At 39.4% G+C, this 21,035-nt stretch overlaps 1 protein-coding gene across 2 annotated transcripts; it reads left to right on the forward strand.

Moving 5' to 3' along the window:
* The first annotated feature begins 97 nt into the window (after positions 1-97).
* On the forward strand, positions 98-20,167 carry golga4 (golgin A4). 2 transcript variants are annotated; one of them, XM_017309057.1, is made up of 22 exons: positions 98-1,906; positions 2,447-2,773; positions 3,243-3,290; positions 3,367-3,423; positions 3,510-3,608; positions 3,889-4,039; positions 4,540-4,730; positions 5,801-5,884; positions 7,102-7,249; positions 7,347-7,525; positions 7,688-7,786; positions 7,878-8,033; positions 9,078-12,769; positions 12,853-12,974; positions 13,258-13,388; positions 13,649-13,735; positions 15,350-15,370; positions 15,501-15,569; positions 15,876-15,951; positions 17,729-17,826; positions 19,287-19,373; positions 19,459-20,167. In XM_017309057.1, the coding sequence occupies exons 2-22, from the start codon at positions 2,498-2,500 to the stop codon at positions 19,471-19,473; spliced, it is 5,886 nt and encodes a 1,961-aa protein (XP_017164546.1). In that variant the 5' UTR covers positions 98-1,906; positions 2,447-2,497; the 3' UTR covers positions 19,474-20,167. The 2 variants fall into 2 exon arrangements, with proteins under 2 accessions (XP_017164546.1, XP_017164547.1); XM_017309058.1 differs by having other exon boundaries at positions 4,543-4,730.
* Positions 20,168-21,035: the final 868 nt, after the last annotated feature.

A 21,035-nucleotide genomic window follows, 5' to 3' on the forward strand; every position in this document is an offset into this window, starting at 1 on the left:
AAATTGAGGTTTTGACATTAAGGATGCATCCATATTTTTTTTTTTTTTCCGGCTTTTTTTTTTTTTTTTTTTTTTTTTTTTTTTTTTAATCTGGCTTTGATTTAGTAATTCTGACTTTCATCTGATTCTAATTTTTCTTTAATAACATATTTAACACCAATCAAAGTAAAAACATTGCACTCCTCCTGCTTAAACGTTCATTGGTCTTCAGATATTTAGCTCTGCAAACGCTGGGTTTTCATTTGTGTTGATAACGTGACCTGTTGGAGTAAACAGAAAAATCGCCTGATTTCAGACTTGGTTGATTTCTTGGTGCATTTCTACTTGATCTGGACGTTTCTTAAAGGGAACCAGATTAATTACATTGAATAGAAATGCAGCAGTCAGGCTTTTACCAAACAACACAAAAGACTTTCTTTTAAGGGATTATTATATATAAAAACCATTTATGTAATCATTAACAGTTCAACCAAAGACTGTACATCTGACAGGGATTTACTTTGTATTGTGTAGTTTGAAACCTAGAGGTTTGATGCTCTGCAGTGACAGAGGCGGCGACATTATCTTCAGTCCATCTCATCGTTTCTGTCATGTTACAACATTATGTCGCCACATAATGTTGATTTCTAAATCGCTTGCAGTTTACCATGAAATTATTTCACCAGATTTGGTTTTATATTGGGGTTTTCTACCTTTTCTTTTTTTTTTTTAAAGTTTGCTCTTACAAACCACACTTGTGGCTCTGAGGTTTAGCTTTACAACTACGTTAGATATATTCACTCTATTAATGAAGATTTCAGCATTTTTCTACCTGATTTAATGATGTGGTGTTTTTTGTTTTTGTCATTTTTCCGGCCAAATTGAGCTTAGTGAAGTCTTTTTATGTATACACTATTTTTTGATGAGTCATTTTATAGATTTTAACATGAACAGAAATGGGGAGCAAAAGACTAAAGAGAGATAAATGAACTAATGAACCAAGTAAACATTGAGTGAATTTTTTTTTGTTCCTGTGTGATTTTGTTTGATATAATATTAAAACTTTGTGTTTTAATTACCAGTTTACAAGAATTTTGTTGTCCTTGTTTTGCACCAAATGATTTCTCATAAAGTTCAGACCTGGATTGTTTACATCTTTAACTCCCACAAAGTCTGATCTGCCAAATGGGACAGAAACCTTAAATGAAATGGATATATCTGGAGTCTTGTTATATTATGCCATATAAATTCAGTAAAACAGAAACGTATGTATTTTCCTGTTTTTCTAAGACATTCCAGTCACAAGTTACTGACCATCACACGAGAAAAATACTAAAACTAAGTAGAAATCAGGAACACATGCATTTATTTGCTCTGTAACCCAGAAGTGAGGGTATTTTGGAGCTGGACAAGTGAGGAGAAGACTTGCTTTTCTCTGAAGCTGCTGATAACAAGTCAACCAAACCAACTAGGCTGCTAAACATTCACCTACTTCTGCTGGGCAATGTGCTCTTCTAATACAGCTTCACATGGCTCTGCTAAGCATCTTTAACTCAAATACCGGCCCGACTACTTGACTTTAACTGTCTGTCCTGAGCTCTTGGCTGTTCTCTATAGTAACTTTTTTACCGTTTTTTTTTAGTTTCTTGTACAGTAGAGATGCCTTCTTTTGTGTATTTAACCCCTCTGTTTTTCCAAATTGCATGAGGGTACCCATTGCCCCTGCATTGCTCCCAGCAATACTAATATTGCTCCCTTCAGAGTAATCAGGGAGAGCCCTGCTGGGTGTGGATGACTAATTGGCCCAGGTTCATCGCCACCACTACTTCTTCTCAGATCGTGTCTTTATATCCTGCAGAATGCCTCCAGAGGAGCTGCAAGATCTCCCAGAGGCAGCATCAATGGAGATGGAAGTGCTTCTCCTCAGGTATGTTTATGCATCCAGCGGAGTCCAAAGTGCGGCCGGAGGGCCATTTGTGGGCCTTGAAGTGGTTTTGTGCGGCCTTGTTCAGGAGGAATTAAAATCTGACCGGTGGTTGAAGCAGATACAACTAAGCTTTTTCTATTTAATCAAGGTACATAACATAATTGTATTATAATGGAAATGTCTTTTCATAACTAAGCTTTTATAGCGAGTAAAACCACGTCTATTCATGGATTTTACTGCTGCAGTAGGCTTTTTTTATAACAGAATAAATTTGTACAATCAAGCCCAAACGAACTTAAAAACTAAATGAGCTTTGTTTTAATACAAAAAACATGCTAAATCCTTTATAGGTTTTACATGTCAACTACAACAGCAAAATCGGACTATTTTATTGGCTTGATTTTGTTTATTTGCTTTTGATTAATCTATTTTGTCTCACGTAGCAAAGTTTGGACATCCCTGCCCTACGACTATCGGCTTATTTCAGAGAATTTGTGGCACGCTCCCTAATATTTTCCCTTGTTCTTCTGCCGCCTACAGAAGGAGGAGTCGCAGTCATTTGCGCAGAAGCTACAGCTGAAAGTTCCCTCAATGGAGTCGTTGATTCGTGGCGGCGCCAGTCGGGCGGAAAATCTGTTCCGCTCCTCGTCTAAAGAAAACCTAGTTCGGAGCTCCTCCCGCGAATCGCTGACACCTTTAGGAGAAAATGAGCCGTCTGGGCCCCCCGCGTTTGACCCGCCCTCCGACATCGAGAGCGAAGCTGAGGAGCCGCCAGGAACCTCGGAGGCTCTTTCTAAAGAGCAGCTGGTGCATCGATTGCTTCAGGTGGAGAGGAGTTTGGGAAAGTACAGAGGGAAATACTCGGAGGTGAGAGATGGGAACGAGTCCTAGGAGATCAAACATCATACACTGGAAAAACACAAAATCTTATTAAGGATTTTGTTTACAGTTTCTTCTGCAAATATCTAAGTTTTGTCTTATTCCAAATATACCAACACACAACTAACTTTTTAGCACAATATGCGGTTTTATTTTAAGTAAATAATTTTTTTTAATATTGATGAAAAAGTACCAGATATAAGTGGAAAAAATCTGCCAAAATGTCCTGCTCCACTGGCTGATTATTTCACTTAAAACTAGTATTTTGTCATCAAAGTTAATGAATTATTGACTTATGAAAAAGCTCATCTATTGTGCTGAAAAGTTGGTTGTAATTTAGTTTCGTCTTATTCCAAGTGTACTAAGATATTTGCACTAGAAACAAACCAAAAATATTTTGCATGTTTTTGTAAGACGAGCAAATCAAACTTTTTATGCTAATTTCTTTGTCATGTAGCTTGTTACTGCGTATCGCACTGTGCAGCGGGAAAAAGAGAAAACACAGGTATTTCCAACTCAGACTAAAATAATGGCTCATTTATTATTTGGAAACTAATCAGATGTTTTGTGTTTTTTCTCAGGCCATCCTCAGTCAGAGTCAAGATAAATCTCTGCGCAGGATAGGAGAGCTTCGTGAGGTAACCTCTGTTATGAAGAACGGCATATATGTGTTCGTTAGTTATGAAGGTTGTGTGTGAAATTTAACTTTATGGTTTATTTCTAGGAGCTTCAAATGGACCAGCAGGCCAAGAAACACCTGCAAGATGAGTTTGATGCTGCGCTGGAAGAGAAGGACCAGATGATCACTGTCCTGCAAACACAGGTCAGTAACCTGTGAAAAGCGTCCAGATTAGAATAAATATTTTTATGTTGGGATAAAACTTCAAAATATACCAAAATATTGCAGATAGTTTTCTTTTCAAAACATTTATTCTTCTGAACAACAGTCTTTATGGAAACAACTCAATCAATATGTTAAATAAACTTTTTTTTAAACAAGTAAATGCCTAATTCACATAAAGGTTCTATGAGTAAGAGTGAAAATAAAACCTTTTGATATCCTGGGACAATTTTGATGATGTTATTTTCCTTCACTTTAAAAGGTTGCCTTGTTGAAAAAGCGAGTAAAGGGAGTTTCTGATGGTCCGCTGCCCTCTGAGGGTGAAGCCTTTCAGCCTGAAGCGTCTTCAGATTCTACTGCTGCAGCTCAGAGTCCATTGAAAGAACAAGGACTGGAACCGGAGATACCTGAGGGTCAGTGGAGTCTTGATTAATTTCTGTAATCCCTTGCAGAAGTATTCATACCGCTTGAAAATATCACATCGCAACTGCAAACTTTGTTGTTTCATTGGAATTTTATTTAACAAAGAAAAAGTAGTGCAAGATTAAAAAAAGGAAGCAAACATACACGTCCCCCTTTAGTCTGATTCTCCTAAATTAAATTTACAGTGATCAGGTGCCTTTAGGAAACACCTAATTGGTAAATACTCCACTTGCCTGTCCTCCAATCTCAGTATTTTGTGAACAAACTTCATCATGGAGGCCAAGGAACGCAGCAGACAGATGAGGGAGAAACTTGTGGGGAAGTTTAGTTATATTACAAAAATAAAATTACAACTTTTAAATGTTTATTGAAGACACTTTGATCCAAAATGCACAGTGGGAAAAGCATGGCACAACTGATATGAACGCTCATGCAGTGTCCTGCATGTGTTTATGTGTTTTTGACTGATGCGTTTGGTTTCTCTGGGCAGTAGAGGGCAACAATGATCCAACCAAACTCATGGAGGCTCTCCAGAAGAGGGTAAAGAGGCAAGAAAACCTGCTGCAGAAGTGCAAAGAAGTGATGCGCACACACAAGGAGCGGAGCGTGCAGCTGAGCAGCGAGAACGAGGCTCTGCAGGAGCAGCTCCAGGAGAGACTTCAGGAGCTGGAGAAAATGAAGGTGCTCACACTGGATCTTAAAGTAGTCTGATGAGAGTGAGACTAAATCATACTGCAGTTAGTCAAAAAGTTTTATAAAGTTATTATTATTATATACTGTACGGTTTAATACTTTAAGACTGAGCCCTGATATTTTAACATACGTTTTTGGAAGCAGCTCACTTTGGATTTTTCTGTCTCTATAAAATGCTGTTTGAACTTAAATGAGGATTTAGCTGCAAATGACCAAGCTGTGTGTGTGCGTATGCGTGTGTGTGTGTGTGTGTGTGTGTGTGTGTGTGTTTGAGTAATGAATGTCTGCCAGAGTCTTTTGGGTTCACTGATAATGTGACTCCATTATCTCAGTGACACAGCGGATAGCCGCGGTACTCGGTGTCCAAACATCCAAATTCCCTGGCCGGGCTCCATGGCGAGGGGTCGCGTCATGTCAGCTTGACACAACTGAACTATTGTTTTCATTAAACTCAAAAACATTTTGTTTCGGTGGTATGTTTGGCTTCTGTAGCTTGTCCATTTCTGCAATGATGCTTTGCTGCATCTGTTTGCAGCTGCTGAGCTTAAACCTTAGCGACAGACGGCTAGTCAGTGGTCGCAAGTTGGTTGAATCTCGTTTATTCCCCTGATTTTTTTATTTCCCGTTTTCCAGAGAAGCAAAGGTTAACAGGTTAAAGTCCTCTAAAGCAGCAGAGAAATGGGTCATAAAACAGAACATCTTTTACAGATTAAAACACTTTTAGACGTCTTTTTCCTCAGACGTTTAATTTAAAATGAATGCAGTCAGTCCAGCTACCTCTGCAGCAGCCGCTGGTAAAGCTGTGGTGATTGCTACATGTGGATACTGGGCTGTAATTTGGGTTTATTTATTGGGTTTGCTGCGTTTATGTTAGCTGGTTTGTGGGCGAGCCAACCTGGGAGGCGAAGAAAACGTCTTATTTTGACATTCTCTAACCAAAACATGTACAGGAAATTAGTCAGAATATCAGATTTGCTATAAATAGACAGGGACGTTATTCCGGTTATGCATGTGCAATGTATTTATCTGGAAATCTTTCGAATGTTTTGTGTTCTCAGGATCTGCACATGACAGAAAAGACGAAGTTGATCACTCAGCTGCGGGATGCCAAGAATCTCATTGAGCAACTGGAGCAGGACAAGGTGGGTTAGAAGCTTTTATAGCATCTGTCACATCTTGATTAAAGGGTCTGTAGGATGTGTTTCTCTGCCCTTGTCTAAAGAGGCAGGACACGGTGAAGCACCACGTTGTTTCTCTTAATCTTTGACCCCAGCTCTGCAGGGTGAAGAGCCACTTAGGAGTTCACTGTGATGGATGAAAGTCAAACGCTATTAACAGCTTAAAATAGGTGTAAAATGCAGACACACTTGATGCATTACAGGTTTCATATGGGTGCTTGAAACCTTTGAAAATGCTTGAATTTTAATTGGAGGCTCTCAAGATTTGGAAAATTATTGATTTGTGTATGTGGTTATTAAAAGTGCTTTATATTCAAAACGTTTGGTTAAAATCCTAAATTTGAAAAGCAGATATTTAAAAATAATAAAGACATTTACTCAATTTTCTCATTGTCTCAAGTTAAAACTTCTCGTTTTAAGACAAATTTACAAAAATTATTTATATTTGGTAAATCCCAGACAGCTTACAAAATTTTTTTAGAGACTTTTTATAACTTTCTTTGACCAGTGAGGTTTATAGGTTGTGCGTAAGAAACATTTCAAATGTAAAATGTTGTTATATTTTACTTTCCCTTGTCTGTTTTGTATAACATAGATGCCATCACAAGATATTATTCATTTATATCATTTAATAGTGAATAGTGAACATGCTGTGTTCAGGTTTTTCTTGAATGCTGATTTTTAAGATCGATCAACCGATTCTGATTTTCACCAATGCAGTTTCTTAATTAATTTGTTTATTTTCTTCTTTCTTTTTTGAGTTGTAAGACATTTTTGCAATACATACCCATTCAATAAACCTGAATGTTATTGGAAAGTCTGTTTAGTTCATCACTTTATATAGGTTAACTTCACAGCTGGATGTTTGAAAGCCTTTATTTCTGTTAATTATGATGATCTTATGCTTACAGTTAATGAAAACATGACATTTAACATTAGTGTTTTATGCCAGACAAATAAAAAAATGTAATGCAGAAATGTAGCCTTAATAAAAGTGAATTTAATAGCTGATTAAAGGTTTTCAGTTTTCAAAAGATCTGACAAACTAGCCTCATCGGATATTCTAATTCATTAAATGTGACTGTATTTGGTCTACCGATGACCAGTCTAGGCAAATTTGGTTGATTTAATAACGGTGGTGCGTCTTTCCATATTTTTAATTAGTTTTGCATTCTTCTCAGGGAATGGTCATCGCTGAAACCAAGCGGCAGATGCATGAGACTCTTGAAATGAAAGAAGAGGAGGTCGCACAGTTGCGCTCCAGACTCCAGCAGGCTGTCGCCCAGAAGGAAGAATTACAAGAGCAGAAAGAAAAGGCTGAGAAATCAGGTTAGTTCAAATCAAGTTTGAAATCCTGCAGCAGAAAAACAATCTCCACTTCACCTTCAGTAAAGGGTAACAGAGCGGCTTTGTTCCTGTCTTGCAGCATTTGAAGAGCTCGAACGCGCTCTCGGGGTGGCGCAGAGGGCCGAGGAGGCCAGGAAACAGCTGCAGGTCCAGCTGGAGGAGCAAGTAGCAGAAGTGGAGAAAGCGAGCGAGGAGGAGAGGAAGAGTCTTCAGCAGGAGCTCACCAGAGTGAAACAGGAAGTCGTCACCATCATGAAGGTCAGAAAGTAACTCAATGATTTCATGTTCATCCAAAGGAAGTCGTTATAGAACTAATGTTACTACTTTTACTCTCATCAATTGTCGATATTCAAACTATTCCAATATTTTTGTGAAATATTTTTCCGACTACGTGTTTGTTTTTGCTGCTGTTGGTTTCAGAAATCGTCAGAAGAAACTGTGGCTAGTTTGGAAAAAGCCCACAGTGAAGCTTTAGCTGCTAAAGAAGAAGAAATAAAGGAAAGAATCAGCAAAGCAGTGGTTGGTGCCACCCTCCTCATTCATTCTTGAAGAATATTGTCATAAATGGTCCAGTTACAGATCGGATTTTTTAAATTCTTCTTTTTTCCAGGAGCAATGCAAAGATGAGTTTCAGCAGTCGGCAAAGGAACGAGAGCAGCAGGCGTCTCTGGCTCTGGAGGACGCAGAGTTGCAGAAGACGGCTATAAGGACAGAAGCCGACAATAAAGTGAAAGAGATGCAGCTGGAGCTGGAGGCTGCAAGGACAGTGAGTCATGGTTTTCCACTCTTTTCAAGCAATTAACTTAATTTCACCTGATAAATATAAGACACTGAATTGTATTTGCCAAAATCATGTAAAACATAAAGATAGAAGTAAAATCTTAGACTTTAAAAATATGATGTATTTGACTCCAAATTAAATTTACAAAAAGTAATTTATTTTTTCTTTATTTTCTCTATTAGACAAAATATTTTTAGAAATCTCATAAAAGTACCAATAATTAAATTGATTCTGTTGGTCTTTACTTTTGTAATTTTGTTAGTTTAACATTCACATTTCTAGTATTAACAAGCAATAGTTCATTTTTCCTCAATTTTGTTTTTCAGTATTTATAATGACTTTAAATGTTTTAAAAATACCATGTTGATAAAATAATGTGTGTATATATATATATATATATATATATATATAAAGCTAAATAAATTAATTAATGCTATATAATCTTTGTTTTGTGTTTTTGTCGTACTTTAATTTGATTTCAATTTTCAACTTAAAACAAATGAACACTTCATATATTATAAAACATTAATATTAGTTATCTGAACTGTTAAATGTCAAAAATGTATATGAAATCAAAAGGTTTAGATGTTAAATATTATTAAATATACTAAGTAAATAAAAAATATACCAAATGTATATGATACATTTTTTTCCCATTTTGTTCTATTCTCACATTTTACTATTTGATCTAAAATTTTAGCCTTATTTAAAATTGTTTTCTTTCAAGTGTTTTCTTTCATTTTATTATTCAACTTGAAATATAATGGCTTAAAAGATTTGATTACTTTTAAACTTTATTGTCAGACTTTACTAATGTAATTAAATGAATTAAAAACAACGCAAATAATATTAACCATAACAAACTAATATGTAAAATATGAAACCAATGAATACTTAATAATAAATATCCATAAAATCTTTAAAAATGACAAAATACATATACTAAATGAAAAAGTGCATAGAAAGGAAATAAAATGACATATATTCTCTGAAAATTCTCAGACTCTGTCACTCTTCATGTGATTTCAGAGGATTTTGGAGATGGAGAGCTCCATGAACAAGACCTCACAAGACGAATCCAGTTTATCTCAAGATCTTTCCAGTCAGCTGGAGGAGCAGAAGAATAACCACGAAGAGCAAATCGCTGCACTAGAAGCAAAACACCAAGAGGAGATGGAAAAGGACAAGGAGGAAGTCGAGGAGAAACACAGAGTGGAAATGGAGACTCTGCTGAAAGAAAAAGAGCTGCAGTTCCAGAGTCACGTTGAAGACATGAACCAGAAAACGTTGGAGAAACTGGATGGGAAGCAGGCAGAGCTGGAGGCGCTTTCTGCTGAACTTTCTGAGGTTTTAAGCAGCAGGCAGATTCTGGAGGAGAAACTGGCAGCAGCTGAGGAGACTGCGAAGGTAGCTCAACAAGAATGTGAGCAAAAGCTGCAGGATCAGGTATCAAAGCACAGAGTTGAGCTCGAAAATATCAAACTTGAGCATGAGCAGTCTCTTGGAGGTGTAGAAAAAACATTGAAGCAGGAGCTTAATGCACTAAAAATTGTTCTGAAGGAAAAGGAGAAAGAGGTTGAAGACGCTCTTCTTAAAGAGAAAACCGTACAGGAGAAGGCACATTCCACTGCACAAAACCTGGAAATCAAGATTAGAGAAGTTGAAGAGCTGCAGCAGAGTTTATTGCAAACTCAGCAAGACATTATGAGCTTAAAGGAATCTAGCACTCAGTTAAGCACCACGTCAGAGGATTTGGACCAATGCAGGAAGAGTTTGACAGATCTGAACAATCAGCTGGAAGTAGCAAACAACCAATGTCAGGAAAAAGAGAAGATGCTCCAAGAAATGAGGATCCAGTTGGAAGAAACCAAGCAGGAGCTCTTAGAGAAGGAGAAGGTGTATGTAGCAGAACAGGGAAAAAATCAAGAGGAGCAAAAGTGCCTTAAGAAACAGCTGGACGATGAGAAAGCAGCTCATGAAATCCAACTAAAGAATACTATATCCGAGATGGAAGCAAAGGTGAAAAAACAGGAAACAAAGATGGAGAAGTTCAAGCAGAAGGCCAAAGAAATGCAGGAGAGCTTTAAGAAAAAGCTACAACAGAATGAAGAAAATATGAAGAAGGAACTTGCAAAAAAAGAGGCAGAGCTTCAGCAGAAAGAGCAGCAAGTCCAAGAGAAAATTGTAGAGATGGCTCAGAAGAGTTCTCAGGGCCTCAGCAGTGCTGTGTCAGAACTGCAGGAAAACCATAAGAAGGAGCTAGAGAAGCTGCTCACAACCCGAACGGAAGAGATGGAGGCGCTGGAGCATCGCTGGCAGGAGAAGCTGGCACAACAGGAGGAAGAACTGACAGAGAAACAATCAGCCATCCTCCAGGAGAAAGCTCAGGAACTGGAGGAAACGTCTCAGCAGCTCAGCAGAAGCCGGGACGAGAACCAGCGAGCGTCTCAAGAATTAAAGGACCTAAAGGAGGACCTGGCGATTCGGGAAACCACTGTGCAGAAGCTGCAGGAAGAGCTGAATGAAGCAGCCGTTAAACTTGAAGGTTTGTCTCGGGGAGAAGCGTTGCTGAAGGAGCAAATGGAGTCGACGGAGAGGAACCTGAACCAGGCTCTAAACGAGAGAAACGCCCTTCAAGACCAGCTAAAGACTGCAGAGGAAGAAAGCAGAGTGAGCATGAAGACTCTGTCGGAAAAGTTGAACGAAGCGTCGAAGCAGCTTGAAGCAGTGGAAAGCTCCAGAATGACAGACGCTAAAGATCTGGAGAGCAAAATTGAGCAAACGTCCACACAACTACAAGCCAAGGAAGCTGAATTCCAGCAACAATTAGATCTAATCCTCGACAAAATGGAGCGCTACTGTAAGGAGGTTCAGTCTAAAGTGGAGTCTTCCTCTGATGAACTCCAACAACGCGTCGAATGTCGCGTGAAAGAGCTGAACGGTAGACTGCTGTGTAGTCAGGAGAAGGTGGGGCGCTTACAGAGCATTTTCCACACCAAGTTGGGGAGAATTTGCACTTTAGAGGAGAATCTCCTCCAGCACACAGAGGAGAACAAGAATCTATGCATTTCATTAGAACAGACGACTGCTCAGGTAGATGTTCACATGGAGCATATCAAAGCCTTAACACAAGAGAGGGAGAACAGCTCTCTTTCAATCAGCGAACAGCTTCAGAAAATACAGGAGCTGAACGAAACCAACAGAATCATGTCGGAAGGTTTGAAAGCCAATGAGCTTCTTGTCGCCGACTTGAAAAATCAGCTTGTAAGTAGCATGGAAGACAAGGAGGAAGCCATAAATAAGCTGAAGCAGCAGCACGAAGAGGAGAGACGAGAGGCAATGGAGAGGTTGGAGCAGGAGAGGAAGCAGGCCGAGGCGAAGGTCAACCAGGACGACGACACGATTAAATCTCTGCAGAAGAGGCTGGAAGAGCTGGTGAAGGAAATCTCGGAGAAGAACGAATCTCTGCAGACGTTGGCGGCGAGCGTCGACAATCAGTCCATCAGCAAGTCCGAGATGGACCAGGTGCTGAGTGAAAAAGAGCAGAAAGTCAGCGACCTCGCCTCGGAGCTCGACGGCTGCATCGGCCGACTCTCGGAGCTGCAGGAGCGCTTCGAGGGGAAGACGAAAGAGTGCGAGCGTCTTGCCTCGGAGCTGAAGCGGCAGCAGATCAGCAGCGAGATCCAAAAGAAAGAGCTGGTGGAGCAGCTGCAGCAGGTCCAGATGCAGCGCGATCAGAGCGGTAATGTGGAACAAGAGCTGGGGGAAAAGCTGAGCTCCCTCCAGGAGGAGAACACGAAGTGTAAACTCGCGCTTGAAAGTCAAAGGGAGGAATTTGAAAGGATGAAAGACGAGATTAACAAGAGCAAAGAGGAGAGTCTCAAAGCGACTGAAGAGAGGTTATCTGCAGAGAGCACTCGGAAGATATCGGAGCTGAAGAAGAAAGCTGAGCAGAAAATTAGTCAGATTCGAAAACAGCTGACGGCTCAGCTCGAGGAAAAAGAGGAGACGGTTAAATCTCTCCAGAGTAGCCTGGAGGAAAACGGGAGCAGCGAAACTTTGTGCAAAAAGCAAATGGAGACATTAGAGGAGAAAACAAAATCGCTCGAAGAAGCTCTTGTGAAGCTTAAAGAGGACCAGAACAAGCTGGAGCAGATTGTGAGTAATGAGAGGCTGGAGAAAGAAAGATGCCTAGAAGAGCAGAGAGTCGCATATGAAGACAAGCTGATGTCTCTCCAGAAGGAGGCGGCGCAACAAGTGGAGCTCCGAGAAACTGAAACAGCGCTGCAAGAACTCCAGGCAAGGCTAAAGGAAGTAGAGGAGCAAAACGAAAACCTCCTCTCAGAAATAAACCGTCTGAAAGCAGAAATCAGCGAAAAAGATGCCCAGCTCACTCAGAGACCAATGACTCCTCCGAACAAGGTGCAGCATTCGTCAGAACAACTGGAGGTGAAGGTGGAGCGTAGCAGCGCGCAGCAAACTATGAGTGTGATGGAAAACGAGGTGGCAAATCACTCTCCTATGCAAGAAGCAGAGGACGTCGATGATGACTCTTTGCAAACTCTTAAAGACAAAGTGAGCCAGATGAAGAGTGAGAAGGAGAAGATCCACAAGGATTTCACCAGGCTGCAGAAAGACATGAGGCAGCTGAGGAAGGAGCACGAACATGACCTGGAATATGTGAAGAAAGAGCTGCTGGAGGAGAACGAGAAAAGGCTAAAGTAAGATTTTAATGCGTCATTATAAACAATATGTTCAGGGGTGCAGTATTTTATGATGTTAATCTGGATTCATTTTTATGTAGGCTGGAGCTGGAAGACGTGGAACTGAAGCACAACTCTGCTATAAAGCAACTAATGAGGGAGTTTAACACACAAATGGCTCTGAAAGAGAGAGAGCTCGACTCCTCTGTGAAAGAAACAATAGGTGAGATAAATTATAATTTATATAATATGCAATATTAAAAAAACGATATGCAACTTCAAATATTAGATGAGATATTAACATACATGGAAAATCCTTTCAAAAACCTTACGTCGTAGCAGAAGGACTTTCAGGATTCAAGATGCCTCATGAACTGACTAGGACATTATCGGGAGAGAACGCGAGTGAATGTAAAAGAAAAGATTTCTCCCTGGTCTTCTAGAGGGGCTCATGCAGACTAAAGCTAAAAGGTAATTATCTCTGACTTCTTATGCTGTTTCCTCAGCCAAGGCCCAGGCCGTCGAGGCTGAACTCATCAGCAGCCATCGAGATGAAGCCAGCCAGCTGAAGAAGCTCATTTCCCAGAAGGAAGACGATTTGCAAAGAACTGTGCAGAAATATGAGCAGGTTATACAGGTGAGCTGGATCCAAATGTCTGTGTTTCTTACAGGCCACATCTTATTATTTATGTATTTATTTGTTTATTTCATTTACAGTTTAAAAATGAACATGCCACATGTTAACATAAGCGAAAGTTTTAAATGAAAAGTTGGAAGAAAAGAATCTTGTGTAGTCTACTAAGGAAGCAACTATTAGGTTGGCTGATATAGTTGAGATGACGCACAGGAAGTGCATCGTCTAACTATATATTTATTTATTTATGTGATTGTTTTTAGAATCGCGAGGAGGAGATGGGAGACAGAGTGTGGCAGGTTCAGAAACAGCTGGAAGAGTTCCAGTCACGCTGCGAGAGCGCCTCAGAGGTAAAGCCCTGCCTCAAACAGCTGCGTCACAGTCTGCTGCTGCACCTGGGGCATTTTTAGTTTCACAGAAACGTTCGTAGCTGCAGCCAATATAGTGGATTATATATACACCTCTGGGGGTTCAGGCAGAGATAAAATTTCTATAGTAATGCTGTTCAAGTCATAAGTCACTTCTCTTGGCTGCCATAAACAGCAGAGGTCGCATAAAGTTCTCGTATTCTCAGCTTTCCTTTGGGATAAGTCTGAAATGACCATTGGCAGTTCTGAGTGACAGACGAAGCTCCCATCCAGGTTAACGTGCATCTCAGTCATCATCTCTGTTTTTCTCTGGGTTGATTCTTGAGTTCAGGGACAACTCTGTTGGATAGTTTTCTTCGCGCAGCATCTTGTGGCTGCTCTCCAAAGGGCGCCGGATGTTGCGAAACTGCGTTCGAGTCACTCAGGAATGCTCTCCTCATGAAGCAGAGCCTGGGAGGCAGCAGTCCCTGTTCTCAATTATCATCACACGAGCTGCTTCCACAGCTTTAAATTTATACTGCAGTGGTGCTCAGATGCACGATATGCAAACTGGAAGGAGTCCAGTTATGGCTCCGCAGAGATGCCTCCAGGTGCTCTAAGAGGGTTTTCTTCCTTTCACAAACGTTTGTAGAAAAAATAAACACAACGTGTTTTACTGCTCTGACTGCTGCATTTTTCCCAGATGAGGTAATAATTTTATGGGGGACTCTGTGTCATTATGCCTATGCAGACCTTGCTTTCTCCTTTATTCATCTGTACCTCCAGACATCCATTATGCATCTATAATTTGTTCTCCAATTGACGAAGAATGGATGATCGGTGTGTATTGATTATCTAATCCTTCCACTCAATCATTCAGCCATTTATCTTCCCACCAAACTATTTATTCATCTGTATTTCTGTTGTTGAATGATTTCCTTGACTTTATTGGATGCTTGCATCCTTCTTGCCCATATTAAAGAAAGTTAACTGAGTTCTGATGATCTATTTTTGAATGCTCTTCTGAACCATAAAACCCATCTTGTTGGTTTTATTTTGGAATTGTGCTCAAAATGTTCTGATTTATCAGTGTTTATTTTGTGTCTAGTCCCCATGTAGCTGGTTATCTGGGAAAATGAACAAATTTTTATGTGTCCAATGTCACAAAAAAATATTTACAAACTGACCAAAGTGGAGATCTGAGGAAACTTTGTGTTTGCATGTCTACATGGAAAGTCGTTTCATTACAGTCTGAGATAAGTAATCCCCCATTATTTCCACATACTTGCTTAAAAATTACTAATTAACATCTTTTTTGTGTTTTTAATAATTTTATATTCAGTTATCCTGTTTAAAAGTAGTTCAACCTACCTGTCCACACAAATGAACATCCTGCTGCCATGTTGTTTTGAAGCAATTTTATTGGCTGGCAGGTTTGACTTTCCGCTACACTGCCCCCTATGGGTTTTGCATGTTTAAAACAACAATCGGGGGCATATTTGTGAGGGTTCATGTGGATGAAAGATATTCGTTTTTATAAAGACCCACCTACGTGAGCACACAAAGGTTAAAAATGGGGAAAAACTCACCAAAATGTTTTTGTTTTTATCAATACAGGCGACCCCTGAAGACCTGAAGGTACGTATGTAGCTTTACTAATTCAGATGAATCATTAAAAGGAATATTACTATAATACAAAACTTAAGAATCTTATTTTTTTTCCTCACGTATTAGTCCGGGCATTTATCTTCTGTCCGTTTGCTTGCAGGCTCAGCTCGCTGAGAAGACGACTCTTCTGAGCGAGGCTCGGCTGAAGGAGCAGGAGTTTGTTGAGAGAGTAAGTGACAGCACCTCCGTTTGATAACCGAAGAGCAGTGCGTGTTCCCAGAAACCTGCTGCCTCTGGCAGAAATAGTCACTGCCCTCCTGCTGCATCGATTCTAATTGCGCAACACATCTGTTTACATTTGACTTAACCTTATAAACAATCAGAGCAACACCTCCCACAGGTTTCATTTTTCAGCAAACCTCCTCTCAGGATGGCCATTAAATCCGTGTATCCCATTTAACAATAAAAGTGCAACAACTTCGCCCACGGAGATCAGAAAGTAATGCGTCCATGCTTATGTCTTTGTGCTTATTAGATTCACTCACTTGAAGACAAGATCAAATTTCTCCACCGCAGCCCTGTTGTAACTCATCTTGGTGGGACGTACAAAGGTAATCTTTGCATTAACACTTTCTTCTGATTCCACAAGTTTACATTCACTCAACTTTAGCATGAATGTCATATTTATTTTGACTTTTAAGGATGAATTTAATCTTTCCCAGGGTAAATCAATGACATCAGACAACTTGAATGAATTTTAGATCCTTGCTACTGACTCAAAGGCCACCTCACACGTCATGCTTCATATCAAACTTCTGACATTTAGGTGTTTTTATTGTTTTTCCTGTGAATCATATTGGTAAAACCTTAAAGTGAACTTGAATAAAGTTTGTAGGTGTCCACAAAATACTTTTAATAACATGTTAACAAGAGGAGCAAAAACAGTAGAACAACAAAATTCATTTCTGTACATTTCTTCCTAAATGAAGTGCAAAAAAAATAACAATTTGAGAGAAAATTAATACAACATTTTTTTAAGGTAGAATCGGGGAAACTAGCACAAAATAGAATTAAATTTCAAAAGAGAAGCTAAAATATCAATATACGGTGCTGTTAATCCAATACCACTACTGACTCAGACCAATTAGACAAAATGTACGTCTTGTGATTAACATATTTTAAGGCCTTAATTTTGAACGAGCAAATTTAAGACTTTTTAAGGATACACAGACATCCTGCCAAGGTTGCAGTAACTGCGTCACAAAACAAGCCTCTTTTGAGATATCTGATGGTTGCTCGTAACACAGTTGCAAATGAGGTTTAATTGCAAATGAGGTTTCTATCCAGTTCAGAATTACAGCCGAGAAGTCCATATAAGCGTTGATGTGAACCTCTGAGGGACCGCAGTGTTCTTATCATAAACCCAATCGTATTTGCAGACATTGAGTGAGGTCTGCTGGTGCAATAAAGAAAATCTGCTGTCAGGGATTTTGGGGGTGGTGAAGAAGCCACCTTTTTACCGTAATGGGTTTTGCAGACTCTGCTCAACTTTACTGCTATTCACCGACTACTTAAATTCTTCTTGGAAAACAAGTTATATCTATGTTTGGAGGAATTACAGCTGTGAAGCTTGCTTTTCTTCTGCTAGATCTCCTTTTAGCTTGCTTAAAGCACCTAAAGTTGTGGTTTTAGGTTGATGATGTGAAGGCTGTTGATAGCTGGTTTCAAGTAGATGTGATTGGCCGGGTAGTCGTCTCACCGAGGGCAGGAAAAGGTCAAAAGGACAAAGGCTACAGGATTTATTGGTGACCCTTTAATCCATGTCAGAGATCAAAGAGATGTTTGGATGCCTCCTTCTCGTTGACTCTTCTTTCAGAAAAGCAGAGACATTTATTAAACTCTGAATGATAATTACAGTTAAACAGAAAGAGTGTGGGTTATTTACATCTAGCTTTTGGTGAGAAAAGCTGCAACCTAAGTGCTACCAGCTCCATCCCGACCGTAAACGTAGCTGTTCCCATACAGTTTGTAGCTTTGGGGAGAGAATTAAAACAGTGACTGCTCTCATCATGTGGTTTTAAAGTTCTCACGCTGAGACTCAATTATCTCCTGTTCTTGAGCTAAAGTTGAACCAGTACCTGCCCATGCACTGGTTCTGTCTGCAGGTATAGTTGCTAAATAAATACACAGATGGCCTCCACTTTAAGAGCTAGAAGAATAATAGAAACTGCATAGCAATGCTCTGTTATTCTGCTGCCATTTTTTTTTATCTATATGGTGCAATAACTTAATGGAAAGCGAATAAGAAATATGTTTAATTTATAAAGCTTACAGTTAGAACTTCAGTGGTGTTTACAAAAGAGGAAACTTTTTTTTTTCTTGCCACAGATCTTGGGATAAATACCTCAGATTCTCTGTCGGAGTCTACAGAGATGGAGTACCTGAGGAAGGTGCTGTTTGAATACATGATGGGACGGGAAACAAAAGTAAGCTTTTTTTTTTTTCATAACTTATTTTACTCCCACAGACAATAAAAAAAGAACACCCTGACCAACTAAAAACACACAAATTAAAAAAGATGTGATCATAGTAAAATCATTGCAGTGAATCAAGCGGTGATTCACTGCTGCAGCTGTTGTGACTGGTTGTTAAGATCCAGCTGATTGAATTGATGTACGGTTCAAGAAATTAAAATGTATGCACAAAATTAAAACAAATTGCAAAACTGTTAAAAAGCAGAGACACTGACTGATAGAATCCCGTTGCATGTTTGATATTTGCCTTTCTGTTTTGCCATATCCACCAGCTTTAATGCATTTTAAGGGATTTTATGGAATGAAAATGATGTGATTTTCAACCTTTCTTACTAAACATTTTAAGTGTGTTGTGCTCTCTTTAGTTCTTATAAAAGATTGTCATTTCATTCACGTCTGCATGTGGTTAACGGTGCGTCTTTGCACGTCTTGAGTCTGACATTTCTGCTCATTCTACTTTGAAAACCGGCTCAAGTCCAGTCGAAAGGAGATGTAACAACTCTAGGTGTTCCTTTAGGGTCACTGTCATGCTAAAAAGACAAAACTCTTCCTCCAGGTCCAAGTCTTTTGCCTTTCAATAGATTCACTTCCCAGAATGCTCCTGTGTATAACTCCATCCATCTTCTCACCTTTCAGTGACGAGAGTCACAACATGATCACAGTTCGTTTTCCACCACACAGCATTCTGCTGCTCCTTCTGAAGCAAATGAGTTGCACTGGATTTCACTTAGGGGTACCAGAGTAAAGGGGGACAAATGTATGCACTCTGCATTTTTCAGAAAATGTATTTGTAAAACATGGGGCATGAATACTTTTTCAGGACTTTGCATCCGTGAACATGCTTGCAAATGAAATCGGTGACAAACGTCACAAGTGACCCACATTAAGATTGGATTTAACCTTTTGACGTTTACAACACATCACACATAAACTTGTTTTGCTTCTAATCTAGTTTCTGATCATTAACAGTGATCTCTAACCATCAGCTGTGTCGACAGGGTCCTAAACTCAGCAGGATTTTCTCTGCTTCTCAACAAACACATTTTATAGGAACGAGGCAGACCTCCCAGTGTGGAGGATGTCCTGCAGGCAGCCTGCAAGCACATGCATCCTGCATGACGCAGATTTGCCATTTAAAGCCATGCTGGCCTTGTTTAGAGCTGGTGGAGCGGTTGGGTTCAGGCACCGCTGTTTCTGATTATCGCCTGCGTTTATAGGGAAACACACGCTCTGTGGCAGATGGACCTGAAGTTGATTATAGAGATTATTTTCATTCTTCTTCCTTTGAGTTACTGGGATTTAATTGTTTCAGAAGAGCTATAATCGGGTTTTGCGATGTGTCAAAGGTAGCAGCGACTGCACTGTTGTGTTTTTAGTGGGATAAAAATCTTTGACGCTCTTTTCGTCTGCAGACGATGGCCAAAGTGATTACCTCCATGCTCAAGTTTCCTCCAGACCAAGCGCAAAAAGTTTTGGATAAAGAAGACTCCAAACCAGTTGTAAGCATCCCATCAGTATAACTTGATTCTGTAGCTCTAATCTGCATTTTTATTGATAATTAATTTCATATTTGCTCCTCCACAGCCATGGCTACGATGAGATTCTATTTGATTTGGGAACTTCATGATGAACATCTGCTGCTGATGGGGAAGACTTTCATGGATTATTTGAAGTCCTTCCCAATGTATCATGTCTTTTTATGTGTGTGTGTGTGTGCGTGTGTGTGTGTGTGTGTGAAAGGGTTGCGTGTTTGTGAGCACACACTGTAGGACATCAGTGTGTGTGTGTGTGTGTGTGTGTGTGTGTGCGTGTGCGTGCGTGTGTGTGTGCGTGTGTGTGTGAAAATCTATAAAGGTTTGAGGGAATAGAAACACAAATCTTCCATAATCCACTTCTACTTCAAGATTAAGTTAAATTTATGTTTTAAATAATGTTTTTGGGTTATTTTAGGATGTGTTTATATAAAGAAAGGCTTGTGCAATAAATAATATCAAACACTAATGCTGACAGTCACTTGATTTATACGTTCCTGTGTAGTTCCTTCGTCTGATTGGCTTCCTCAGTAAAGATGTAAACGACCCTTTAACTGTGCACTCGTACCACATGAAGGCGCTGGCCTTTGGACCCGGTTTGTTCAATGCAGCATTTTTTACGCTTTATATTTTGACACTGACTGAGACACTTCAAAACTGCACAACATGTAAATTGTAAAGAAATAAAAGACTGTAACATAGAGCCATGACTTTGCTTTACATTTTGAGGCTAACAAATTAAATCTTATCTACAAATCAGATTTTGTCCCATTTTTTTTTTTTCATGTTTTCTAATGTACAGTGGTAGAAATTGCTAATATTAGTGTCTGTTTATATATATTTAAAGCTTTCTGACAAAGTAGCATTTAAAAAAAACAGTTGGAACAAGGAGATAACAAGAAGTCTGGGTTTGTTCTTTTTTTTTCCCCTCTTCAGCTAAATTGTTGAAAGGTTTGGACATGAATTCACACCAAGAAGATGGAGTCACTATTGAATGTAATTTCCCTCATCAATTTGAGGTTCAGTAAGTCAGCAGGTGCAGCTTTTTGCTGGCAATGTTAGAGAAGCAGGGAGTTTCTTCAACCAGATGTTTTTCTAACGCAAAGAACCACAGCTAGAAGCACGTGGTTCTTTGAAAATATTAGGTCTGTACTTTAACTAGACCATTCTAACACATACATTTGATCTGAAATATGTTATAATACCTTTGAGTTTTTATGATTGTGGTTTTGCCAAAAGGTGAGCATTGAAACTCCAGAGCAACTGTTTTCTTGTGTCCCTGCTCTGTTCGTTGTCTTCCATGATGCTTTTTATTCACTAAAGTTCTCTAAGAAACATCTGAGGCGTTCACTGAACATCCAGGTTTATACTCAGATTAAAGTACACTCCTTTTTAGATGTCAGCTTAGGTGATCGGATTTATTTAGGGGTATCAGAGTGAATATGGCTGTAAAAGAGGACTGTACACATAAAATGCTTTGCAGATCTAAATATATATGTGTGTGTGTGTATAATTTTCCTTCACAATGATCTGCTACTTGGTGTTGGTCCATCACATCAAATGAAAAATACTTTAAAGTTTGTGACTAATGGGACAATCTTTAAAAAATGTGCTGGGGATTTCATAGAT

The sequence above is a fragment of the Poecilia reticulata genome, linkage group LG15, assembly GCF_000633615.1.
Source record: "Poecilia reticulata strain Guanapo linkage group LG15, Guppy_female_1.0+MT, whole genome shotgun sequence".
Classification (NCBI taxonomy): domain Eukaryota; kingdom Metazoa; phylum Chordata; class Actinopteri; order Cyprinodontiformes; family Poeciliidae; genus Poecilia; species Poecilia reticulata.